Source organism: Drosophila serrata, unplaced genomic scaffold, assembly GCF_035046125.1.
Source record: "Drosophila serrata isolate PLE 108 unplaced genomic scaffold, ASM3504612v1 contig_184, whole genome shotgun sequence".
NCBI lineage: Eukaryota > Metazoa > Arthropoda > Insecta > Diptera > Drosophilidae > Drosophila > Drosophila serrata.
Window position 1 is genome coordinate 7,233,845 of NW_028257082.1, and position 26,253 is coordinate 7,260,097.

Below are 26,253 nucleotides of genomic sequence, written 5' to 3' on the forward strand. Positions count from 1 at the left end.
TTATTCTTATCTTATTCTTAGGTCTTGTTTACTTGAAAAAAAAAAAAAACAGAATTCATTGATTTAAACTTCACATGATACGGTAGACAAACTAAAGTTGAAACACTATGGATTGTTTATATTTTTCAACTAGAACTATCGCCTGAACCGGTTTTTCTCTGTTTATATTTTTCCACACACTTATCGTCAAATCCGGCTCATCTCTAAGGACTCTGTGCCGGAATTTATTCGCGCTTCTTAAATGCGTTGTATTTTTATATTATTGTAATTTATGCACTACGGCTTTATATGACGCCGCCGAAAAAAAAGCTGAAAATGGACGCTGTGCGGTAAGGGCAACAAATTCGCAGAGTTGCAAAAATAAATGAAGGTCTTTCAGGTGTGCAAATAATCCTGTGTCCTTTGAGCAATTCAAGAAGATAATAAGAAACCTGCCCGATATATGCTTCGAGGTGCAACGCGACGGAGTCGCTGGTAAAGGCGTTAAAACTCTGGATGAGTGCGCCTTTTGGTACTATGAATCTTTCTATAGGGACCCCGAAATACGGAAGAAATATCCTTACGAACTTGGGGCCTGCCCCATGAGGATTAAAGATAAGTTGCTCTCAATGCCCGAGTCAGAGCCAGTTGGTGAGCCGGTGACGGAGCCTCAAAACACTGAAAGTGTAATGGTCAAAGTGGCAAGGTAAGTATTTGGCAGCCATTCCAAGGAGTTTTCGTTGCAAGTAACCACTCTAATCCCCAGGATGGGTACGTTCATCTTTCCTGTGACATTTTTTGCCTTTAAGAGCTTTGTCAACGTAGAGAAAGTGCTCCGGATGATAGACATGACGAAAGAGGAACGGAAGTCTATGCTGGCCAATGAGAAGCAATTGGAAGTCGTCTTAAGAAAATTTTACAACTCGTTCTACATGTTCCCCGATCGGCAGTCTACTACCGACATTTTTGAGAACATACCCTCAGAGTTTTTGCCACAGTACCTTAAACATGGCGAACCCTGCGATGAATTGGCCAAACAGTCGGTTGAGAATTATGCCGCAGGGAAGAGGTGAGAAAAATATTGATTTACCCCCGAGTGCATTTTAAAAATGTTTCTTTCTATGCTTTGCAGACAACCCGTCGTCAGTTTTGAAGTGTTTGAAAAATACTTGACCAATATGTATAACATTGTGTGGCAACTGAAGTTGCACGACAAGCAGTACGCGGCCTTGGATTTTGAAAAATGCGCCCATGCTTTGTATCTGGACTTCTACCTTAAGCCGGAGATCCGTGATAAGTACACGTTTAAGTGGCGACCGTGTACCATGAGCATGCAGAAACGCCTACTAAACATTCCCAATGAGGAGTCTGCCCAAGAGCTGCGGAAAAGCTTGTCTGAGCTAATTCCTGAATCCCAAAACGCTGAGGTGGTAGAAACAATAGACGTAGACGGCGATTCACTGGTAAGCAATTTAAGAAGCTTAGAAAAAGAACTCATAATGCCTCAGCCGAGATTCGAGCTCGAAGATGAGGAGATAGAGATAGATGACGACTCAGATGCAGCATGTCGTCTGGAAAACATAACCGAAAAGAATAACAATATCCTGAAAAAAGAATTAGAAGCTGAAGACAAAGTGTTCGTAACCGTAAAGGGTGTAATCCACGAATATCCCGTCACGCTTAACTGTTTCCTGCAGTTTATCAACTCGGATGAGGTGTTGCCACAATTAGTGAAACACAATAAGAATTCGAGGCTCAGTCCGCATCAGTTATTGAAACGCTTTTACCAATCATTTTATACCGATGAGAACATTCGAAAGCGGTACAAATACAGTTTTACTGATGCCCCTTCCGTTCTGAGAGAGAAGCTATTGGCAATGGCCCATCCATTAAAGCAGGCTGTGAAGGATGCTCCACCAAAAGAGGGGTAATTCATGTTTGATAAATTTTAGTATGAAAAAGTTAATTGTAAATTTTAAATTTTTAGCGAACCATTTAAGGGACACGCACCGAACGCTGAAGAACTACCAAAGCATGTTCTTGAAGAGTCTTCTGAGAATTTAGAGTAAGTAGTTTTAGGTAATCCCCAAAATACACATTTATGAACTCCGCTATGTTTTCTCAGCAGAGAAGAAGTATTTCAGACAGACGTAGAAGTGAATATTGGCAAGTAAGACCCGAATGTCTAGGAAGTGTTAATTTACAATATCTAATGGTTGTATCTTTCAGATGCGGTCGGTTTATGTTTCCCGTTTCGTTTGATACTTTCCGAAGGTGCATCAACTATTCCGAGATTATTGGGCCAATACTCATGGGGGCAAACCAAAATGGATCGCAGCTAGAGGACTTGATTGCTCATCCCCAGAACCCAATCTGCGAAAAGATCTTCCTTCGATACTATCGTTCCTTTTATATTTTCTCCAATTCTCGCCAGCTGTTTCAATATCGGTTCTCCTGCAAAGATAATCACGTCTTGAAAAAATTAACCGAATATGCCAGACCACTCAATGAGAGTGCCATAAAAACAATGGAAGAGGCCAAAACAAGTTGCCAAGACGCTGCCAACACAGTTCCTACTGAGCAAAGCAAGAATAATCAAGCCCAAGAAGATGTGGTTACTGAACCACTCAACGAGAGTTCTAAAAAAACAGTGATCGAGCCCAAAACTAGGTGCCAAGAAGTTAATAATGCGGGTTCTATTGAGCAAAGCAAGAATAATCAAGCACCTCATGAAGCTACTTCCTCGAAGGAATCAAAAGGTATTCCAGCAAAGGAGTGTGAAGTCATGAAAAACCTCGAAAACCATGTCTCGTTTCAACTTTTTAAACGTAATGTAATTAATCTCAAGGAAATAGTGCAGAAAATGCTCCTTTGCGATGAACACAAGGAGAAATCTGAGGAAGAATGTGCCCGAGATTACTACAATGGCTTTTACTCTTCTCAAAAAATGCGGGATAGGTTTCCTTACGAACTAAAGCCATGTCCTGCCCAAATGAGAAACAAGTTAATTAGTTTTCCCACAAAATACAAACAATCCCAGCTATGTGATCCCATATGTAGTAGTACCGAAAAATTAAAGGAAAGCATTCTTATATCAGAAAGTGATGAGGTGGAAGTGCTTTCAAGTGAAATTCCTGTCCATATCGAAGGGTCCCTTGCCCAAAACGAAACATCCAACAATTCCCGACAAAAATCAAGGTAGAGATTATTAAAAAAATTATGAACTAAAAACACAAATAATTTTATTTGATTTTCAGGGAAACTTCGTCGAAAGAGAGAACCATTAAAACCTTCATAAAGTAAGTGTGGAAATGGATTTCTTTTTTAACCAAAAAATAACATTAAACATTGCAGTGGCGCTTCCTTTGAGTTTCCAGTGTCCTTTAAAACATTTAAGCAACACATCAACTACGATGAGATTGTCAAATCGTTACTACTAAAGGATTCCCAACATGAGACTGAGCAGAGTGACCGAGGCACAAGGTTGTTTCATAAATTCTTTTGCTCATTCTACGTTCAGAAGGACGTGCGCCATACCTATCCCTACAGATTTCAAAATGCAGATGAAGACCTCCTTAGTAAATTGGAAGAATATGCTGTGCCCCTGAATGATATAGCGAGGCAAACAATGTCTGATGTAGTGCATAGCAAAGTCCCTCAGAACGAGGAAGAGTCTAGAATGGTACCACGTGCTCCGACGGATGAAACTCTGGTTTCCATCACGTACAGGTTTCCAGTATCCTTTACAACATTTCAAAAGTACATTAATTACGAAGAACTCAAGGTGGATCTAGTAAATGGTGGAGGCGTAAACAAAAAGACCCCAGAGCAGCTGGCGGAGATTCTGGGCGACGAAACGAGTTGCCTGCGCTTATTACACCGCTATTATAACTCATTTTACACCATGAAGGATATTAGAAATAAGTTAAAATATAATTTCAACGCTGCTCCACCAGAACTCGCCGACAAGTTACTAGAATGGGCAAAGCCTATTGAGTTTCGTAATCTGGATCCAGAAGAGATTAATGCCACCAGGGAAGCGGAACTAGCAGGGTAAGTAAAAATTATTTTTATTTAATATCATCATCTGAGAACTAAAATATTTCTTTTATTTATAGAAAGCAAAAAATCAATGTTTTTTCTTATAGGCCATCGAATTTACGCCAATATATAGCTGACCGTATTTCTGTGCCGGAGAAACAAGCTCTGCTGGAACAACATATTCTTAATTTGTATAATTCCAAAAAAAACACGTCCGAAAATGGTTCAGATCCTCTTGAAGCGGAAACTTCAGTAATCGAATTAATTGAAGGGGCTCCACAAAATAGGCAATCGGAGAATAGTTCAGTATTAGTATCAGTATCAGATCAGTCTACTACCTCAGCCGATAATGAAAAGGATGAATCCAAAGAAACGTCAGCAAAGGTTGGCAAACCATTAAATCAACCCGAATCTACGAAGACAATGGAAAGTGCTTCAAATGACCTGAAGGGTTCATCAGATATTCCAGATATTGCAGAACCCGAGACAACTGAGTCGCAGAAGAATTTGGAGCGTTCATTGGTTTCGGAAAAGACTTCTAGCACAACTAGCAATGAGAACCATGGCACAAATAAGCCTCCAGAGGCTAATAGAAACGTGAGTGTTTCAGATTCTTTTAAGAAGAAAGCAGAGAGTTCAACGGACCTTTCAAGACCTGTCAGTGGTACAAATAAAAAAGTTGCAATGCAACCAGAAGAAAACCAAAATAAAGAAGCTGAATCAAGTGCGGATGGAACAGAAGCGAGCGATTCTGAAGCAGCGTCGCATCGGCAATCAGAAAGACAAATCATTTTGGACCAAGCAGAGAAAGAATTTTTTGCCGAAAGCTCTCAAGTAAGAAACACATCTTGAAATTAATAAGAAAAGACATTAACTCCTATCAAACATCAAATAGGTTCACAACATGGCATACTTGATCTGCACGAGCCAAGGTCTAAAAAGGGCACTTTGGCGAATATTGTACCAACTAACCATGGAGGAATTTAAGGCCTACACGACCATCCACAATGGCGAGGACTTGTACAGGAACGGTATGGATTTACAGCCCTATTACCAGCATGTCGTAGACAAGGGCAACTGGCCCTTAAATCTGTACATTAGGTTGCCCCATTTGAGGCAGCTGCTCTATAGTAAAGGCGTGAAGTTAGGCAGGCTAGACTTTGAACAGCTATCGCCGAAGATGCTGCACTGGCGAGAGGCAGAAGAACACACCGATTTTGATCAGATCGTTGAAATGCAGTACAAAGAGCGTACTGGCGAAGAAATAGACAGTGTCAGGCAGTTGTTCGAAGAGCGGGGACGGTTCTATGCAGACTGCTGGCGCCACGACCAGTGGATTTACAAAGTGCCTCAAATAATGAATAATGATCTGCATGACGATAGTTATATTAAGGACCTTCCATTGCCCGATCTCAATGGAATTGTATTAAGTAAGTTTTTCCTATAATTTAAAATATTCGGCGTGTATCTAATGTATTCCCTTTGACAGAATCACTCCCTATTGCGGAAGGCGGTGGTGAAAGTAGCCAGACAGAGATTATCTCCATAGCCTCAAGTTCAGATGTGGTTCCAGGTGAGTTTAATTTAGGTTTCTCCATTTACCTAGACTAATATTACCTTTCTTCACCTTAACAGAAAGTGAAACCGGAGATGGAAGTAGTCAGAATGAGATAATTTCAGAATTGGGTCCAGGTGAAGTTAACTTTGATTTATTCTATTCCTGAGACCAATCTATTTTTCTTTACCTTCACAGACAGTCAGAGCTGTCCTACTCAGCTTGGCAACTCCGCGCACTTTGTGGATATTGCTACCGCGGACATACACTCCCAAGTACCCGAATCTCCACTCGATCCGTTGAGTACTCAATCGGAGACAGTATCTTCTGTCAAGCAGGAACCCATTCAATTCCTCAACAACCTGCGCGGCATTTGCAACGCAGATGGCTGCCAATGGGAGTCCATTGGGTCGGAAGAGCAAATTGTGAACCTAGATTCCAGCCAAGAGGAGGGTCCCAGCTTGTCCTGTTTTGCCGTCGCCAAGCCTTCTGACAAAATATCGCCATATCAGTCGTTAGAGTCGTTACTCACGGTGATATTAGAGAGCGATGATTCCATCGTCTTAGAGAAATCTCAGCCTGAGGAGAGCGATCAAAACGATAAATTGGCAGAGAATCCTGTTCTAGAGGAGCAGGCTAATGAGTCAGCTGTACGGCCCACCTCACCCAGCCCAACAGTTCCCGAGGCCAATGTGATCCAGTCACAGGTTCAACCTTTTCTGAAACCCGCAGAATCCCGGAAAAAGAAGCTTCCGGCAACCAATGCTTTGCCCCCCAGCAAGCGAACCCGATTAGTAAACGACAAGGTGCCGCAGCTTAGGCACGAGTTTCGGCCATTGCCCCTGGGTTCATGCGTCCGTATTGAAACCGAAATGCTAGGGACAGATGAATTTCCCACGGAACCTCCTCATATAAGCTCGATACCGCAGCAAGAGGTAATATTGAACACCATTACCCCATCGCAGGATTTTGCACAGGGCAACTCCTTATTGGAGTCTTCGCAGCTGTCGGCCCTTATAGATGCCGTTCCACCTGGCGTTACTCTTCGCAAGGTAATCGAAAAAGAAAAAGTTAGTGAGAATTTAGCTGTTACAGTTCCCAAGCCTGCCCTCCGGCAGAGAGTTATATTCCGGAAGCTGGAGCGCTTTCATTTCTTTACCCCGTTGACCGTCCAGCATATAATCCAGCACAGAATCGAGGGGTACCTTGAAGGGGCGACTTATCAGAGCGCCATACTCAAGATAGATGGGAAGGTATCCCAAGTGCGGGGTCCCCTGCTAAGTATACTCTTTCCCCACCTTTCACCTCTGCTGCGTTCTGATTTGGAACGAGTGCTGCACGACTTGCCCGAATTCGTTTTTAGCTGTCGCTGGCGGAAAGTGCAGAAAGATCGCAACGAGGATCTCCGGAAACGGGTTTTATTCACATTCATGGACATCGCTCCCGAGTTTGGACCATTTTGCTTACAGTTTGAAAATGCGTCAAGAGAGTGGGCTACGTGCAGCGAAATCGGCATGTGGGGTGTGGCGGAGCCTCAGCCCATATACTTCGAAAAATTCATCAGCCCGGGTATATTAGAGAAAATGAGGGATTTTAAAGCGCGAATGTGTTGAATTTATTTAAAAATAAATCTTTTGAAATAGCTAAAGGATTACTTTAATTTTTTATCTTTTCAGAAACCAAATCCCACATATAATAAAAGTTGAGGAAACTTTTGCTGTAAGGAACTTCAGTATGTTTATGTTGAATAAAAATATAAATTATTATTGTATGATTCTTATTTTATGTTTTTTCTAATACAAATGTTTAAAAATAACTACGTCTGTCTTGTTATTATCAAGCCTTCTGCATACGCATCAAGAAACTTTTTGAATTGTTATTGCTTATCGACTTTCGCTTATCGATTGCCGCTTCTGTTGATAAGTCCCTAAAAAATACCAAACGCATTTTGATTTTGTAAACAATTCGGAAGCCGGCTGAAGACATGGATCGCTTGGCGAGGATCTTCTCGCAGCAGGACGAACTTATAGCCCTTGACGGTGGGCTTAAGGATGAGTACGAAGCCTTCAAGTCCCTGAACACTTTGCCGCCGGAAAAGCGCCTGATGCTTGAACAGTTGACACTGAAACTGCTGACGGACTTGGAGCTGCCGCATGATAGGGAATCATGCGCGAAGAGATCACGGACCCTTCGCGAGGAGGGAAACTTTGTTTTCAGGGATGATACCAAGGAATCGGAACAAATACTGAAAGCCTGCCGATTCTACACGAGCGCAGTATTTGAGGCAGAGGACGCTTTAGATGAACTGGCACTGGCCTTTGCCAACCGAGGCATGGCTTTGCAGGAGTACGGTTATTACCGTGAGGCCTACGACGATTGCTCTAATGCGCTGGATTGTGGGTATCCAGAGAAGCTGCAGCACAAGGTAATCATGCGCCAAGCTTATTGTGCTTGGAAAATGGAAAATATTGAAGCGTTCGAGGAGCACTTGGCGTGTCTGGAGAAGCTGCAGCTGAATGAAGGCTATGTGCGTCAGGTAAAGCATCTAAAAGAGAAGCTGAAGCTACTGAAGAGCAGCCACATAAAGCTGCCAGTAACTATTGAAGCAGAGGGTGGCACAGCTCTGGAGGAAATGTAAGTTCACCTATGCATCCACATACACAAATTTTAGTAACACTCAATCCGTTATATGGCAGCCTTACAGATCCTGGAGAGCGTGGTCGCTATATGGTGGCCAAGAAAGCTATACCACAGGGCACGGTGATCTTCTCTGAACAAGCTTCATGCTTTGTTCCCTTAGAGCAGCGACTGATTTGCCAGCAGTGTGCCGCCAGCTTGATGAGTGCACCTATTCCCTGCTCGCAGTGTCACCAGCGAGTGGTGTACTGCTCCAGGAAATGCAGGGAGAAGCACTCGGCCATCCACCGATACGAGTGCGCCGCTTACCGCCGGGATTTGCTTAAGCTTCTTGGCGTTTCTCACCTGGCACTGCGTATGGTCTTGGCCTATATGCCTCTAATTCTGCCAAATCTCGTGAACTGTACCAGCTCCGAATCGATTTGGAGTAAAATCATCGATTTGTCAACAAAGCCGTGGGATTCAAAGGAGGCTGCACCTGAGTATGTGCAAAGTCTGCGTATGACCAGCCACCTGAAGCAGGCCTCGCAGGCGGAGTTGGTCTACCATATTCTCTGCGCCAACCTTCTTCAGACGTATCTTAAGGAGCACACAGACTTCTTCAACCAGTTCAACACCTCATCAGCTCACGTTGAAGACTGGCAAACGGTTATATCAGCATTGATTCTTCGATCCGCAGGACAATTATTAACCAATGGCCATGTGAGCAGTTCCCTGCTGCCAGTTGGCCTGAAAGCCAATGAATTTGCCCTGCTGCAGTCCGATATGTGGGAGAAGCCGCTTCATCTGAAGCTCGGACTGCTGCACAATCTGGCTCATTCGGAGCTAATTACGGCCATCAATCTGCCATATTTGAGCTTGTGCAACCATGCCTGTGCACCCTCCATTCACACCAAGTTTGACGGATGCTCTGTCGTTAATTATTCTATAAGCGACATTGCGGCTGGCGATGAGATCTTCAACTGCTACACTCGGGACTATAGGAACAGCTTAAAGCAGCAGCGCTCGCAGCCATTGGAGGAAGTCTACAAGTTGCAGTGCAGCTGCGACAAGTGCACACGCCCCGATCCCGATCAGGATTACGTAAGCAATAAACCTTTCTAAGGAATTCTTTGAAATTTAAATTTTAAACCTATTTTAAAGCTCACGTTTCATCGGTATCGCTGCGAGAAGCCAAACTGCCGACAGGTTTTTACGCCCGAAGTCGGTCAACTTCCAAATAATAATATCAACTGGTGGCTGCAATCGCATACAGAAAATTCCATTATTTGCACAGTCTGCAAGGAGCGTCAGCTTTTCCCCTGGTATAACGAATTCTTAGATCTCGTCGAGAGCTGTGTTGACTATTCAAAAAGACAGCTGCTCTTCAAGGCATATGATGATCTGGACAAATGGCTAATGGAGCATCACAGTCTCAAAAGAACTCTGGCCGCAGAGCTAATCATAGCCTGCTTTTTGGACATAGATGGTAGGATGATTATCCAATCAACTTTAACATTACTCTCAGATTATATTTTCCTACAGTAGGCAGTAATCTGGAGGATTGGGAATACGAGAAGCTGGCAAAGGTTATCCGGAATCAGTTGAAGGGAACTGCGGCCCAGTGTGGAGCTAACTCCATGGAGTATCTCACACAGATGACCTATCTTTGGGATCTAATCGCATCAAAGAGATGCGAAAGCAACGAAATGGAATTGAAGGTGCTGAAAGGTAAGCTGGAGCATCTGACCAGCGAATATCGCGAGGTGTTCCTGAACTATTACAACGATTTTATTGAGCAACAATTTAAATAACGATGATATACACGCTATAAATTCACTAGTTTCGAGCTACAATCAATTAACACTGGCACTTTTAACCTACAACTAATATCTGAGCTGAGCTATCCATCCCTTTGTTTAGATGAAGTGGGAGGCATATTCGTGAGGCATCACGCCCCGGCGGGGATAGAAGGTGTGGGTGGTGGAGAACTTGAGCAAGTTCGTGATGTCACTAGTGTAGATGTCGGCAAAGCGGAAGAGGCGTCTCGAGAAGTACGTAGGATTGTGATAGGTGCGGAAAACGCTGCCAAACTGCTCGTTGAATACGTTCTTGGTTTTGTTGCTGCCAAAAGGTTAAGTGCCTGATAAGTGAAGTGAAAACAATAGCACAAATAGAGTTTCCTACCGCAACTGATCCCGCTCATCCATCCAATCCCTGAGGCACTTTTGGGCCGGCTCACTCTCGTCGTCCTGTGTCTCCTCAATAAGTTGCGTTAACATTTGCAGCCAGTTGGCGCTCATCTTGAAGTCCACACGGTTCAGGGTCTTGATTTCGTGCTGGAGAACCAAGGAATACATATTGGAGATCTGTGACATACTTAGGACCTTGTAATACCAACCGCTAGCTCACTGATGATGGCGCCCGTCCGCCAGCTGTGCTTCAGGGTCACATCGGCCAAATCACTGTAAGGATGATCCCCGAAATAGAGAACAGAATGACCCCGCCAGCCCTTGAGCTCCTGCAGCTGTCTCACTGAACCCTGGCCAAATTGATAAGTAACACATTACAATTGAAAGATTTCTCAACTAAAATCACTTACCTCGTAGTAAATTTTACCCTTTTCAAGCTTGAAAACGCGATCCCAAAGATGGGACTGGGTTCGTTCATCAAAGAGCCTTATAGGCCGAGATTCGTCAGTGAAGAACTTGGGCTTTCGTGCCTGCACAATGACCACATCGAAGAAATCACGCCAGTTAGCGCCCACCAGCCAGGACATTCCACAGTTCCTACAACATAATATTATTAGGTTCGAACTATATAGGATGTATAGCTCCTTGGGCTTACACAAAGGAGTATGGGCTATTGGTGACCAGAAAGAGATTCTTGCCCGCCTGCTGCAGCTTCTCAAAAAACTTGACCAGCTTGGGATTACGCTCGATGTACTTCTCTGTGTTCAGCATCACCTTTCCGTGCATTATGGGATGGCAGGAGCCCATGGCTGTCCTGACGTCATGGAAAACAATCTCGGGATTATAGTCGATGCGATTCCGCTCGAAATACTCAATCACATTGCACAGGAGGCACATTTCAGGTACGGAAAACAGATCGGCCAGCTGTACCATTTTGGAGTTGGTGTTGTGCTGCGAGGAGAGGTGCAAATGGAGATCGTAAATCATTGATTTTTTATTAAATTCATGATAAGATACGAACCCTATAGCTATTGTTTGGCCCCTCCACATAGGCAATGGGTAGCAAACGGTTGTGGTACAGCTTCAGCACCTCATCCGCCTCGACTTTGGTGCGACCTCGGTAGACGGAGCCCAGCTGGAGCTGCAGGAAGCTGTCCAGTTTAACGAGCAGACCCTTCTCCACATCGTAGTGCAAACCGCGCACTGCAAAGTTCGGCTCATACTCCAACTCGAGGATGTCGTCTGGGTAGCGGAACCGCTTCACGAGCATCTCCCGTGCCAGGTTGTACAGTAGGTCCTCCAGGATCGGCTTGTAGCAAGCCAGCGTGTAGTCGTAATCGAAGCCATACACCTGCACCTCACTCAGATCCAGCTCGTTGCAGGCAAACACCGCGTCGGGGTGTACGTCCACGGGCAGCTTCTTGGCTGAAAAGGTCATCGGATGGGAATGCGGGTGTTATACACATATGCGAATGGGACACAGACGGGTATTTATAGATCGTGCACATCTACGCATATGCATACGCCTGCTGCGAGTGGTTGAGGCTTACATTGGAACTTCTTTTTGGTGGCTTCGTAGAGCTCTTGGAAATCACTCACTGTTTTCGGGTGCGAGACCTGAGCGGGAGCAGTGGCAGATGCAGCGGAAGCGGAAATGGAAGCAGAAGCCCCAGTAACGGCCGACGAAAAAGAGCGGGACTGCCACTGGGCGCTCGAGTTCGATTTGGACAGTGGGGCGGCATTCCAGCTCCGGATGGCGACCACGCTTCGCAGGAGCACATTCTGCCTGAGGAGCGCACTCACAATGGGATTGCCTGCCGCGCACATTTAACTCGCTAGCCAATTGCCAATTAAGCCTGTTTGTTATGTACACCAAGCAAGTGGGGGCGGAATGGGGCTGGATGTCGAAGTGGTTGCGGTGGTGTGACCGGAACACAGGCCCCACAAAAATACCAGTGTGCGCGAATTTGATGGGGGTTTGAAAATGGGCAATAATAGACCCAGATGATGATATTTTCCGAATTTTATTTAAACGTTATTATCGTTAATATTTGGAAAATATTATGTATGTGGGAAATTAAAAATAACGGATTTTTAACTGACTCTTCTGATTACACGATATCACTCTATACCCAATTAAATTATATATTTGTGTTTTAATATATTAGGTGTTGGTGTTTGAAAAAAATTACCCTTTTTAATCAAAATTAACATTTCTTATGCGGGATTTTTGGTGCAAATTAAACTCACATTCATCTATATTTAAACTGATGCTATCGATGTGGCAACGCCATTGGTTACAGTGTGACCACGTCTCTTTAATAATCGATGGTATCGATAAGAATATCGATGTAGTTCCAGCTCTAGTTTCGAACATCTGCCCCAAACTGGGTGTTAAAAATATTTTCGGCAAAAATTAACAAAATCTACGAGTGCAATAAAATCTCCAGTGTTTCTTTTAGCGACAAACTCGCCTTATCAAATTGCAAATAATACTATCTATCCAGTGAAAAGAGGAGTGCGACGAGAAGAAAGGAAGGAAGAGCCCAAAGAAATTTACTTCTCTGTACATGTGTGTGCGTGCGTGTGTGTGGTAGTAGTAGTATTTTTTCATTTCTGTTTTCACTGTACGTGCGATTCATATATTATTTTTCATTACGTGAGCCAATGCAATATTCGGCCGAGGACAAAATTTTGCCCTCGTCCGCCGGAGAAGGCCGACGTTAAATTTGATCTTATTGTTTATTTAATTTGTGCAATTAGATGCTGCCAGCGATGTAGAGCTGCTGATGGCCCCTCTTCCACGGGGGCCGCGGCGATTGCGATGCAATAAGAGTGAATTAGACAGATAAAAAAAGAAAAACAAAAAAAAAACTACAAAAACAAAAGGGAAGACGACAGGCGGTTGGCCAAATTACGCCGCAGTTGAAAAGAAAAGCGCGAAGAAGAAGCAACAAATACGTCAAATATCTCTTCAATACCACTACACGGCTCGGATCGTCGTCTCACCGTGCCGTGTCCGTGTGCTCGAAAATTCTGGTCGCCCCAGCCCCCAAGAACAACAAATCGAAACCGAAACGAAACAACAACAAAAACAAGAACAACAAACATCCGTTCGAGCATTGACAACTGATACGTAGAATTATGAATGTAGAGAGCCAACTGAAGACACCGCTAACGCACATACGCAATCTGGTCAAGCACGTGAATAAGCGAAATTTTAATGAAACCAGCGAGCAAATAAAGCAGGTGAGTTTGGTTAATTGTCCGCCAGCATATTGTTTTTGACTCTGTAAACAATAACAACAATAGTCCAGAGGGTGACTGCGGGGCTTGAATGGTGTTGCCAAACTGTGCGCTTTTATATCGCACCTGGCGGCCCTGCCAGTGTTGCCAATTGTCCGCACTCACGACCGTCTGGCGAGCACTATTGCCATTTCACTCGCTCGTGCATTTTTGCCGACGCCATTACAGTTTTTTGTGGAGGCAGCAGAAAAAATTTCTCTGCACGGCATTGCGCGAGTTGTTCCCGTTTTGTATAAGCTAAAAGTTATTTAAAATGTATAGAATTAGACTAATTGGGTGCGAAAAGCCACGCACTTGAATCTGGCGAATGTCGCAGTGTTTCATTCGCAGTGAAATTGTGTGAAAACGAGCTGCAAAAATCGAGGCAGCGAGAAGTGGCCAGGCCAAGCCAAGCGATTGGGTTTCGACCCTACAAAGCTAGCTAGCTCCTATCATATGCAAAGCCAACTGCCTAGTCGAACCTAATTTTGTAAGTTCATAGTGCGCAGATAGTGGGAATAAAAATTTCGGCCGCTTTCTTTTCGCTGGATTGGCAATAAGCCCTCCGTCGCACTCCTTTGGTTTGACCCCCTTCCTTTCTCGCACCGTCATCTCGGCTCTGCTCGGGCTCTCCTCTCCCATGTAAAACGTTTCGCCAGCAAGTGTGAGGGAGAGGGAGCGAGCACTTTTGTGTGTAATTTGTTGTGGAGCAGCTGCGACGACGACGGCGGGGTCACAGCTGTTGTCTCGCTTCTGCGTATACACCTCTAGCTCGGTGTGAGAGAGAGCCTTGAGTCCGGACTCCGAACTCGAACTCCGGATCTGAATCCGAATTCGAATCCGGAGCACGCAAATAAAGGGGAAACAAACTTCAAAGTGGGGCAGGCGGTGGCCGGGCTGTCAGTGCTAACACACACACATAATCTTTCTAAATTTCCAAGTTTGCAATGAAAAACCTATAAAAATCAATCGATTACCGATATCTAAGCATCATCATTCGCGTCCCGCGCCGCCACTGATATGTGTACAACTTCACGAGCAGTCGCGGCCAGGGCGCGCCTACTGGTCGCCAAAGCCAGTACAGCAATGCATAATGTCACTTCTTCATTCTTCGCTTTTTTACAGTTCGCCAAAGAGCACGGCCTGGAAGCGGATCGCAGCAGCCTGCGCCACCTGTTCTCCGTGATCAACCTCGGCGATCCCGCGCCGTCGGTCACCGTTCAGCTGCAGGCGAAGCTCCTGGGCACCCAGTTGCAGCGTCAGTTGCAGAATCCTTCGTTTGTCTCCAACATCTGCTTTGCATTTGACCAGTACTTTGCGAGTAACCAAAAGGTGAGTATCTACCTCAACCGCGTCCTTACCCCAACCAATTCTAGTACGCTTTTTTTTTGTAACTCGATTATTTCATCCTTGGCCAGTCTCTTAAGCCTGCCGCGGTAGTCGATCTTGTTAGCCACGTGTCCCGACTGACCGGCATTAACAAGCTCTGCGAGTGCATCTTTGCGTTGGCTGTGACCCATTCCTCCCATCCCGAGCTTAGGCAGTCAGCGAGGAACAACCTACAGGTGTCCCTTGTTGAGCTGATCGATTCGTATTTGGGAAAAGGCAACAGCAACCCGGCCAGCAGTGGTTTGCAGGAGATTTCCTTTGACCTGCTACAATATTTGCTGTGCTGCCTCAAGGATTACGTGAAACCGCAGTTGGAGGCGGAGTTTTTGGTAAAACTTCGCGAGGAGTTTCCGCGTCAGGCGGTGCCATTGGTTCTAGCGCCGTTCCTTTACGGCTCCGGCTCGACCACGGCGTCAGCGACGACTACGGGATCAAGTGCCACCGAAACGGATGCAGAGGCCGAAGCAACGGTCAGCAGCAACAGCAATAGCTCCAGTTACGAGGCAGATGCTCTGAACGAGGTGGGAATTGAAGATATCTATGACCATTTAAGCGAGATAATATTCACCAACCAGGTGCGCATAAGAATTGTATAGCAAGCCTAGAAATCTGATCCCTAATACAATCTATTGTTTGCAGGGCAAAAATAATATTATGGACACATCCTGGATTAATCTAGTCCTTGAAATCGGTTATGAATTTACATCGAGCGTTGAAGAGTGCAAGAATCATTTGTGTTCCCGCGAACGCGAGCGCGCCGAGCTTCAGTCCAAAGATGTCGCCAAGATCGTGGGACTCATGTGCCGCCGGCACTCGTCGCTCCTCGATTGTAATGTAAACCTACCGACGCCAGCGAACTTCTGGCCTGGACAGGGACAAGCACAAGGTCAGGGTTCAGGTAGTAGCAGCAGCGGCGGCTCGTCGCAGGCACAAAGTACTTCGCAGCAGCAGAGCTCCAGCAGCAGTAGCAACAACAACGATGGCAGTGAGGGAAGTGCGTCCAGTGATAAGAAGGACAAGAAGGAGACGACGGAGGCCACACAGACATGGAAGCCAGATGTCTTTGTGCAGGCCCTCAAGGAGGTGGTGCCCCAGCTCAACTGGAAGGACGTGTGCATGGGTAATTCACTCCCAGAAACATTTGCCCAATAAGCGACTGAATCTGACTCTTATTTAAATTTCTTATTTTAGAACTTGATCACCCCGAGTTCGTGATAAAGGATCGTATCGGTTTGGATTTGCTTTTAACCATCCTGCGATTAGCCACGGGCTCCAGCTTATTCCCACATCCAGAATGCATTTATCGCCACTGGGCCAACACGGAAGGTCAGCTGTCGCTGATTGCGACTATGCTGAAGAACCCGGATCTCTTCTCCTTCGCCGACTTTGTGTTCAGTCAGCCAGCGTTGGACGTGCTGAAAACGGCTCCAGATGCCGACAACAAGGAGATCTCGGCGTGGAAGTCACTGCATCTGGTGGAGGTGCTTCTCTCCATTGCGGACAAGGGATACTATACGCAGGTGCACGAGCTCTTGAAGTTCCCCGCTCAGAATTGTCCCGACGTGTTGTTCTTGGCCCTGCTGCATATCAGTCCACCCCTGACGCCGCTCCGCCAGGATTTGTTTAACCAACTGATACCTACGTTCCTTGGCAACCATCCCAACTCTAACGTGATCCTGGCCAGCGCCTGGAGCTCGACGAACTTCCAGCTGCGACCCAATATCATGAACGCCATGTCCGAATGGTATCTGCGCGGCAATGAATTCGATCAGGTGAAGCTGTCCCGGATCTTAGACCTTGCCCAGGACTTGAAGGCGCTGTCCTCTCTGCTCAACGCCCGCTCCTTCCTATTCATTATCGACCTGGCCTGCCTTGCCTCCCGGCGTGAGTACCTGAAGCTGGAGAAGTGGCTAACCGACAAAATTCGCGACCACGGCGAGCCCTTCATGCAGGCCATGATCAAGGTGCTGCTACGTCGCTGCCCCCAGGTGGTGAATGCCAAAATGCCCGAGGACCAGCTGCCTCCCAAGCAGACTCAACTCTTGCCGGAGACGGTGACCACGATGATCAACTGTTTGCACACGTGCATCAACAGCTGCATGCAGCCGGAAATGGGCGAAATGATCATGCAGATGACCGCAAACGTGGCCATCATGGCGAACAAGGCGCGTGTCCAGCAGCAGCAGCAACCAGGTCTGGTCCCCCCACCGCCACCAAACATCTTGCGCGGTCATCGCGGCATGGATCTGCCCGGCGGCATTGTGCCACCACCACCACAGCAACCCTTTTCTGGAAACCTTAATGCCCAGATGTTTGGACCCGGAATGGATCCACTTACGAACATGTCCAATAACCTGGCAGGCCTCAACCTGAGTGCCCCGAACGGAGCCTTCAATTTTGGCAACATGCTGACCTCACCTTCGCGCCTAATGACTCCAGGAGCCAGTCCCTATCCACTAAATCCCATGCAGCTGGCGCAGGCTCCACCACCACCCAATGTTGGGAATCTCGGTCGAATGCTGCCTGGTGGTCCCCAACAACCGGCTCCTACGCCCACGCCGACGGCACCGAATCCTAACAACCCGGTAATGGCCGATTTACAGATACCTGTGTCCAAGGAGGTGGAGGACGAGGTGAACTCATATTTCCAACGCATCTACAACCACCAGCCCAATCCCACGCTCTCTATCGACGAAGTTTTGGATATCCTGCAGCGCTTCAAGGAGTCCAGCAACCGGCGGGAGCAGGAGGTCTTCTTGTGCATGCTGCGCAATCTGTTTGAGGAGTACCGCTTTTTCTGTCAATATCCCGAAAAGGAGCTGCAGATCACTGCCCAGCTGTTTGGCGGCATCATTGATCGCAATTTGGTGCCCACGTTTGTGGCCCTGGGGCTCTCTTTGCGCTGTGTTTTGGATGCTCTCCGTAAGCCTGAAGGCTCCAAGCTTTACTACTTCGGTGTGACGGCACTGGATAGATTTAGGACCCGACTGCACACCTACAACAAGTACTGCGAGCATATCCGTTCCATTCCCCACTTCTCGGACTTTCCGCCACACCTCATCCACTATGTTGAATACGGAATGCATGGTCAGGAGCCGCCGCCACAGAAGCTGATTGGCCTCAGCAACACGATTCCGCCTGTGATATCCACAGGGCCGATAACTGAGCCTCTGTACAGGAGTAACTCCATGCAAGGAAACATGCCCGCTGCCACGCCCGGATCGGGACCCAAATCGAACGTAACGGTGTCCCACGCCACCCGTATGAAGTCCATTGCCAATGCCACCAATATCGACACCTTGCTGGTAGCCAATCAGGAGGAGAAGGTGACGATACCTCCAGAGCCCGTGCAGGACAAAACGGCCTTTATCTTTAATAACCTCAGCCAGTTGAACATCCCCCAGAAGTGCGACGAGATCAAGGAGATTATGACCAAAGAGTATTGGCCTTGGCTAGCTCAATATTTGGTACTCAAGCGTGCCTCCATGGAGTTCAACTTCCATACCCTATACTACAACTTCCTGGAAGCTCTCAAGAACTGCGAGATTAATCGCTTCGTAACCAAGGAGACGCTGCGCAACATCAAGGTGCTCCTGCGCTCTGATAAGGGAGTAATCAACTTCTCCGATCGCAGTCTGCTGAAGAACCTCGGGCACTGGCTGGGAATGATGACCCTCGGACGCAATCGTCCCATCTTGCTATTGGACCTTGATTTGAAGTCCCTGCTGGCCGAGGCATATCACAAGGGCCAACAAGAGCTGCTTTTTGTGGTTCCCTTTGTGGCCAAGATTCTCGAATCGTCCGCCAAGTCACGCATCTTCCGCTCGCCCAACCCCTGGACCATGGGCATTATGTACGTACTAGGCGAACTCCACCAGGAGCCGGACCTTAAGTTGAACCTCAAGTTCGAGATCGAGGTACTTTGCAAGACGCTCAATCTGGAGCTTGCCAAGCTGCGACCAGTGATCTACCTCAAGGATCCCACGCGAGCTCTACTCATCGAGCAGCAGATGTCGCAGCCGAAGCCCAAACAACAGGATACCATTGCACCGCCACAATCTTTGCCGCGTGAACAGCAATCGCCAGCACAGCCGCCTCCACAGCAGCAGCAGCAGCCACAGCCACAACAACAACCACCACAGCCACAGGCTCCTCCTCCGGCTCAGCCGACGGATGTGGACGCCCAAACGGCAGCCGCCATGATGATGGGAGCCGGCGGCAGTGGAGCAAACAGCACGCCCGGATCAGTGGCTTCTCCCAATCTGCCCACCGATCCCAGCCAGGTGGTGCTGCCTCCGCCCGAGCCGCGGTACGCCTACGTGGACGTAAATGTAAGCAACTTCCAGCTTATTGCACAGCAGCTGGTGCTGCCACCCAATATTCCATTCCTGCACGCCAATCCAGGAATTAAGCATATCGTGATCAATGCCGTAGAACGTACGATTACCGACTGGCTGCAGCCCATCGTGGATCGGAGCATTCGCATCGCTTGCGCCACCACCGAGCAGATAATCCGAAAGGACTTCGCCTTGGATGCGGACGAGAACCGTATGCGCACCGCCGCCCACCAGATGGTCCGCAACCTGGCTGCCGGCATGGCCATGATAACAGGAAAGGACGAGATTGCCCGTGCTATTAGCCAGAACCTGCACAAGGCTCTTTTTTCGGCACTGACCGGTATGCCCAGCCTGACTGAAATCCAGGCCGCGGCCCTGACGTTGGCCAGCGAGAATGTGGAACTGGTGTGCGCTTTTATTCAGAAGACATCGGCCGAGAAGGCAGCCGCCGAGATTGACAGGCGCCTAAGCACCGACTTCGAGACACGAAAAATCGCACGGGAGGAGGGCAATCGCTTTGTTGACTCTCAAATCTTGAGCTATCAGCAGGATCGTCTTCCGGAGGCAGTGCGCATCAAGGTTGGTGCTGCTCCACCTACACTGTTCGCGGTGTACTCTGAGTTTGCACGAAGCATTCCCGGCTTTCAACAGATGAGCGAACGCGATATCGCCCTGTTTGTACCGAAGCCACAGGATTTGGCGCAGCCGAATGTGTTTGCCAACGATGAGAGTAGCATGGTGTACGCCGAGGTGGCCAGCAAAATGGAAGCCTTCATGAACACGGCCATTAATGTGCCGTCGCTGCAGGTGCAGGCTAGTAAGATGCACATGCTCCTTAACGCTCTGATGTCGACACGCCGGCAGCGAGACCAGGATTCGGCTTTCAATTTGCTAACCCGTGCCGTCGAAGGCTTGACCGAGGGCTTGATCACTGTACCCGAGCACATGGAACAGATGAAGCTCTACCAGAACATCCATCTTCGCATCCTTAGCCTGCTGCACAATAGCTTTGGTGCCCCCAACACGGAACGAGCTGTGACCAAGTGCTTCTTTGATATCCGCGAGGAGGTGCGCTACAACGTGGAGGCGGCCCGCGCCCTCATCACCTCACATTTTGTCAATTTAAATCAGTTTGATATAATGCTGCGGGATTGCATGGACAATGGCAACAATTACGTGGCCATTTCATTCGGCATCGCTCTGCTGGAACGTCTGATCATGGAGGACCGAGCGATTAACATTGTGTCGGACAACGAGTTTATGGCCACCGTGGAACTGCTGGGTAGGCTTACCCAACACCGAAATCGATATCCGGAGTGCATTGTGAATGCGATCGAGGCGCAGTGGAGCGGAAACTTCAACTCCAGCGGCGACATCAGTCCGTTCAACGCTTGCGAGCGTTACTTGGCGGGAGCCTCCCACTACATTCACTCCGGCATGCATCACGTAAGGGTAAGAATAGTTTGATTTATTTTTATACCCTTCCAGGGTATTGTAATCTTAGTCAGAAGAAGGAGTCATTACCGACCCTATAAATCATTTATATTCGTAATCAGCATCAACAGCAGAGTCGATCTAGCCATCTCCGGAAGAAAACAAAAATTTACCAATTTTATAAGGGGTTACATCTTTAAAATTTTCAAAAATTGATACAAATTTCCTTTTAAATTCTAAATTGAGTAAGCTGATTTATTAAGCTAATAAAAAATTAGAATAGGAAAGCTCCCCGAATCAAAATTGTTACGATCGCAACTGCAAGGCAACTTCGGCTTACCGAAGTTAATTTCCTATCTAGTTTAGTGTGGGAATAATTAAAGAATTCTTCGTTTAGAATAGAATTAGTTAACCTTATGTAAATCCTATTATCTCTCATTTTCAGTCATGCGACACAGATGATCCGCCAGGATTGCAGGAAAAGACCGAGTTCTTGCTCAAGGATTGGGTGGCATTGTACACTCAGCAGAACCAACAATCCACTCGAGATGCCCGGCACTTTGGTGCTTTTGTGCAGAAAATGAATACGTACGGAATCCTGAAGACGGATGACCTGATCACACGCTTCTTCCGTCAGGCCACGCACATCTGCACAGATGTGGTATACCGAATGTTCGCTGAGCCTAGCCTGCCCATCAACCAGGCCAAGAACAAGATTTTCCAATGGATCGATGCATTTGTGCACCTGATCGCGATGCTAGTGCGTCACTCGGGCGAGGCTGGAAACCCGACGACCAAGATCAACCTGCTGAACAAGGTGCTGGGCATTGTGCTCGGCACGCTGCTCAAGGACCACGAGATGCGTGGCGTGAGCTTCCAGCAGGTCGGCTACCATCGGTTCTTTATGATGCTATTCATGGAGCTTTGCTCAGCGGACGTTATCCTCGAGACGCTGATGCACAGCATTGTGTCGGCCTTCGCCTACACTTATCACCTGCTGAATCCCAGCTTGGCACCTGGCTTCTGCTTTGCTTGGCTCGAGCTCGTCTCTCATCGCGTGTTCCTGGGCCGCATCCTTGTCCAAATTCCTGGCCAAAAGGGCTGGCCGCTTTATGCGCAACTGCTGCAGGATCTCTTCAAGTATCTGGCGCCTTTCCTGCGCAACACAGAGCTGGGCAAACCGGTACAGCTCCTGTACAAGGGCACCCTGCGAGTTCTACTCGTTTTGCTGCACGACTTCCCGGAGTTCTTGTGCGACTACCACTTTGGTTTCTGCGACACCATCCCGCCCAACTGTGTTCAGATGCGCAACATCATCCTGTCCGCGTTCCCACGCAACATGCGCCTGCCCGATCCTTTTACGCCAAACCTGAAGGTCGACATGCTGTCGGACAGCAGCAACGCACCCAAGGTGCTCAGCAGCTACATTATGAACATCCAGCCGCCGAACTTCAAGAAGGATCTGGACTCGTACCTCAAGGCCCGGGCGCCGGTTACTTTCCTTTCAGAGTTGCGTGGACACTTGCAGGTGACCAGCGAGCCGGGAACGCGCTACAATATGACGCTAATGAATGCCCTGGTCATGTATGTTGGCACCCAAGCGATTGCTTTGATTAGGTGAGTGGATGTGCATAGAAATTTAAGAAGACTTTTGCTAATTAATATAACATCATTTTGCAGAAACAAGAACTTTGTGCCCAATACATCGAACATTGCCCACAGCGCTCACATGGACATCTTCCAGAACCTGGCCGTTGACTTGGACACGGAAGGTCGCTATCTGTTCCTGAACGCAATTGCTAACCAGCTGCGTTATCCCAATAGCCACACGCACTACTTTAGCTGTGCGGTCCTCCATCTATTCGCCGAGGCGAACTCGGAGGCAATTCAGGAGCAGATAACGCGAGTTCTGCTCGAACGATTAATCGTTAACCGCCCGCATCCATGGGGTCTGCTTATCACGTTCATCGAGCTGATCAAGAATCCCATTTACAAGTTTTGGGATCATGATTTTGTGCACTGTGCGCCAGAGATTACCAAGTAAGTTGGACTAGTCGTAGAGGGGGAGAACCAGGGGAGTCAAATTATGTTTTGTGTGTAGTTTTGCAGTAGATTTATAGAGCGCTTTGTCACTTTTGTTGGTACTTCCTCCTCACCTTATTTACCATTTAACTCGCCTTCCATTTTCAGATATTTTGGTGATTGTTTGATTGTATTTGAGCGGGCATTTTTGAATGGCATTCAGTGTGCAACGTAGCCCAGGGAGCAAGAAAGCGTTCCAAGCAAACCGACCAGTTCCCACCATCCATCCCACTCTTTTCTTTTTTTGCATGTTCACCTTTTCTTATATTCGTTTGTAATCTCCTCTTTTATACAATTATTTTAGCATGAATCTATGAAAATATAACAATTATTTACTAAGCAAGTAACCGGGTCTCTATTCTATATTTATACATTACATGATATTAACCCATAATGTTCTTGGTATTATTTGTAGACTATTTGAATCGGTGGCCCGATCCTGTTTGGCCAAGTCAAACGTCACCCAGCAGCTAAACATGCCCGTCGTCGTCGATGGCGAGGGCCAGGAGGTGGTGGCCAATATCAACTGAGAAAACGCCACCGTCCGACGCTTCTGCCTGGAGGTCTGTGCGCGACCCAGACGCAGGCAGTAGCACTCCCTCCCACACCGCACTACAACTAACAATTACTGCGTTTAGTTTATAGTGAATCGTGTTTTTTTATTAAGGATACAGTGAAATCAGCAAAAGAAACATTTACGACAACAGCAACAATAATAACACAACAAGAACCAGAACAGAACAGCAGGCCAGGCCAACTGCTGTGGCAAATGTCGAGACTCGACTTGTATTTAAACGAACGGAGAAACGATAACATTTTAAATGCGCCTCCCCTTGCCCCGCGGGGGGAATGTTATACATTTTTAAATTGAGTTGTATTATAAAAACGGTAGATGGAAGGCGAAAAAAAAAATGTTGATTACAGATAGATACTTTGTAAAGAAATCAAACCAAGCGAAGAAAAAAAGAAAAGAAATAATTATAAACAAAAAAAAGAGAAAATCGAAAAAAGGAAAATAATTTTCTACAAAAAAAATTGCAAAATATGTACAATGAGAAAATGCGACAAAAACTAACAAATGCGATGTAAATATGTAGATTGTTGTTGCTAACTACAAAAAACATTCGGCAGAAGGCGAGACAACAAGCAACAGCAGCAATTAGATCAAAGAGAAGATGCAAAGAAAGGACAGCCACAGGAAAACAGAAGAACACACACACACACAACAAATGCTAAAGGAGCGTCGAAGAACATGCAGAAGAATATCCTACTCTCAGGACACACTACTCTGAGAAGCAGAAGTCACTACCAATTCGAGTTGCTTGCTCACCTCCTCACTTGCAAATTCTCCTTATCTTTAGTCTCTAAGAGCGCGCCCCTCAGTTAGTCTTCTCGTATATATACGTTAACTTTTAAAGTGTTTCCGCACAAAACAATTGTAACAAACTACCAACCAATGTTTGATCTTTATATTAATTTTGTTTTTTTATACCTACCTACCTTTTATTATGAACTGATGATCATTATTAACTGAAAATGGAATTAGCATTGAACACACACACATCTCTTAGCTTGTTAAACTTAAAGTCGATCGATCCTCCCATGTAAAGTTAGAGAGCTGTTAGTATCAGAGAGAAAGAGAGCGAGAGCGTAGGCGAAGGGGAGTCGCAGCCATTATCTATAGAGAGATCTATATATAAATATATAAAATATGTATTTCTAAATATAAATACGTAATGTAAATCGATTATGAATGCGACGCCGGCAGTGGAAGTCATTTATCCTACCACTCCCGCACCCTCTGCAGCCCCAAGCCCCACTCTATAGTTTATAGTCTCTGCACACGAAACACATCCCTTTGTATTTACGCACGCGTCAAATGTATTTTGTATTTTGAATTAAAACTAAACTGAATTGAATCCTGAAGCCTGAAGCCAATCTGTAGAAAGCGAAGATAGCACGTCTCGGTTTTCTAGACAAAGACAACCCTCCACAACTCATTTATAGACTAATTCCGTTTGCAATGGCTAAGAAGGAAAAGTATGATTATGTATATGATGATGATGATGATTATGTTCAGAGATCGACAGACAGACAGACACATTACAAGAGAAAACATTCATTAAGAAAGGATGCGACACAAGAAGAAACCACAACAAATCTACATTGATATAAATAATAATCCATTACAATCGAAATAAGTAACACTATGCATTAAGAGATCAATATATATATATAAAAAATTAATATGTATACAAAACAAATATTAAATGTATAAATGGCAAAATTTTAAAAAAACTTGCAGCCTTTACTCTTTTCCTCCTTTATGGCCAAGTCTAAAGTAGCGTATGTGTGGGTATGTGTGTATCTGTGGGTTAACACTTAAAAAAGCTCATTTTATTGGAGCAAACATACATATAGCATGTACTCTTTTGTACATATGTACCCCATTTCCGCGCCCAAGCTTACATAACGACCTCACCGCGCTCCTCCCCCCACCCCTTTGGAATGGGTTTGGGTTAAGTAAACACAAATGTCGATAAATGCCGAGTGCGGAGAGAGCGGTTACAGCTTGGAAAAGCGAACCGAACCGAACTCAAATGAAATGTACGCTTGTATTTCCGTGCGTGTATCTATGTATCTATTTTGTGACACGAATTCAGCATTAATTGAAATGCTGCAGTCATCGCAGTGCCAGTGCCAGTGCTCGCCGCCTCCTCCTTCTCCTCTTACTCCTCCTCATGTTTTCGTTGCCAATTCACATGAATTTGTCATAAGGCTGATATGACACAAACAAAGAAACGACTGAAGAAGAGAGAAAAAAATTCAAGCAACCAAATTGTGCACAGCGAGAAATATTAAATGTATTTCAGAGTGTATAAGTGGCCAAGGTCACCTGGTTTCGAAGGGGTATCCTGAAAGTAATTCTTATTATGGTCAGTTTCTTAAAGTAGGATTAAAACCGAAATTTATAGTCAGCTTTAGCCTTAGCCGGGAGTTATTCTCTAGTTGAAATACTGGCATTTAAGACCCAATTTAGTTTTAACAGAGAGTTTTTGAAAAAGAAATGTATAATCTCACTGTTAAAGTTCCTAGTAGAAATTGTTCTGACCAATAAATAAAACAACTAATTATAATAATTTCTGTGATATTCCAAAGTATTTACGGAATTCTAGTGCACCCTAAACTTAGCTTAAACTAAGTTAAAACAAAGACAATGTGCAAATTCTTATAAATATTCAGTCATAAGTTTGTAACTTATAGTGTTCAATTGACCTTAAAAAAGTTGCCATATTTTTTGCTAATGTAGAAAAATTAAAAAAAAAAACGAGTTGGTTTTTGG

General features: G+C 46.0%; 4 protein-coding genes across 23 annotated transcripts; 3 read left to right on the forward strand and 1 right to left on the reverse strand.

Annotated features, from left to right (window-relative positions):
• Positions 1 to 90: 90 nt before the first annotated feature.
• Positions 91 to 7,346, forward strand: tea (telomere ends associated). 5 transcript variants are annotated; one of them, XM_086828633.1, is made up of 15 exons: positions 91 to 329; positions 380 to 685; positions 746 to 1,048; positions 1,112 to 1,906; positions 1,967 to 2,044; positions 2,105 to 2,149; positions 2,209 to 3,177; positions 3,237 to 3,278; positions 3,334 to 4,032; positions 4,098 to 4,854; positions 4,916 to 5,450; positions 5,510 to 5,593; positions 5,656 to 5,712; positions 5,774 to 6,627; positions 7,252 to 7,346. In XM_086828633.1, exons 1-15 carry the CDS (start codon positions 289 to 291, stop codon positions 7,279 to 7,281), a joined length of 5,595 nt encoding a protein of 1,864 aa, XP_086684759.1. In that variant the 5' UTR covers positions 91 to 288; the 3' UTR covers positions 7,282 to 7,346. The 5 variants fall into 5 exon arrangements, with proteins under 5 accessions (XP_086684759.1, XP_086684758.1, XP_086684757.1 ...); XM_086828632.1 differs by having other exon boundaries at positions 3,334 to 3,462; positions 3,529 to 4,032; positions 5,774 to 7,346; XM_086828631.1 differs by having other exon boundaries at positions 1,112 to 1,442; positions 1,488 to 1,906; positions 5,774 to 7,346.
• Positions 7,319 to 10,055, forward strand: Smyd4-1 (SET and MYND domain containing, class 4, member 1). Of its 2 annotated transcripts, none has more exons than XM_086828635.1 (4): positions 7,319 to 8,209; positions 8,272 to 9,295; positions 9,356 to 9,680; positions 9,737 to 10,055. In XM_086828635.1, exons 1-4 carry the CDS (start codon positions 7,560 to 7,562, stop codon positions 10,003 to 10,005), a joined length of 2,268 nt encoding a protein of 755 aa, XP_086684761.1. In that variant the 5' UTR covers positions 7,319 to 7,559; the 3' UTR covers positions 10,006 to 10,055. The 2 variants fall into 2 exon arrangements, with proteins under 2 accessions (XP_086684761.1, XP_086684762.1); XM_086828636.1 differs by having other exon boundaries at positions 9,740 to 10,055.
• Nt5c (5' nucleotidase C) lies at positions 9,961 to 12,513 on the reverse strand. Of its 3 annotated transcripts, none has more exons than XM_020943557.2 (7): positions 11,934 to 12,513; positions 11,405 to 11,808; positions 11,039 to 11,334; positions 10,794 to 10,980; positions 10,593 to 10,733; positions 10,379 to 10,530; positions 9,961 to 10,315 (listed from the first exon to the last, which is right to left on the reverse strand). In XM_020943557.2, exons 1-7 carry the CDS (start codon positions 12,208 to 12,210, stop codon positions 10,111 to 10,113), a joined length of 1,662 nt encoding a protein of 553 aa, XP_020799216.2. In that variant the 5' UTR covers positions 12,211 to 12,513; the 3' UTR covers positions 9,961 to 10,110. The 3 variants fall into 3 exon arrangements, with proteins under 3 accessions (XP_020799216.2, XP_086684764.1, XP_086684763.1); XM_086828638.1 differs by having other exon boundaries at positions 11,983 to 12,322; XM_086828637.1 differs by having other exon boundaries at positions 11,405 to 11,912; positions 11,983 to 12,308.
• A 176-nt stretch (positions 12,514 to 12,689) lies between these two features.
• Not1 (CCR4-NOT transcription complex subunit 1) lies at positions 12,690 to 25,208 on the forward strand. Of its 13 annotated transcripts, none has more exons than XM_086828616.1 (9): positions 12,690 to 12,955; positions 13,147 to 13,632; positions 14,794 to 15,000; positions 15,087 to 15,632; positions 15,697 to 16,177; positions 16,249 to 20,846; positions 21,274 to 22,445; positions 22,509 to 22,868; positions 23,326 to 25,208. In XM_086828616.1, exons 2-9 carry the CDS (start codon positions 13,528 to 13,530, stop codon positions 23,438 to 23,440), a joined length of 7,584 nt encoding a protein of 2,527 aa, XP_086684742.1. In that variant the 5' UTR covers positions 12,690 to 12,955; positions 13,147 to 13,527; the 3' UTR covers positions 23,441 to 25,208. The 13 variants fall into 13 exon arrangements, with proteins under 13 accessions (XP_086684742.1, XP_086684748.1, XP_020799205.2 ...); XM_086828622.1 differs by having other exon boundaries at positions 16,249 to 20,840; XM_020943546.2 differs by having other exon boundaries at positions 12,697 to 13,010.
• Positions 25,209 to 26,253: the final 1,045 nt, after the last annotated feature.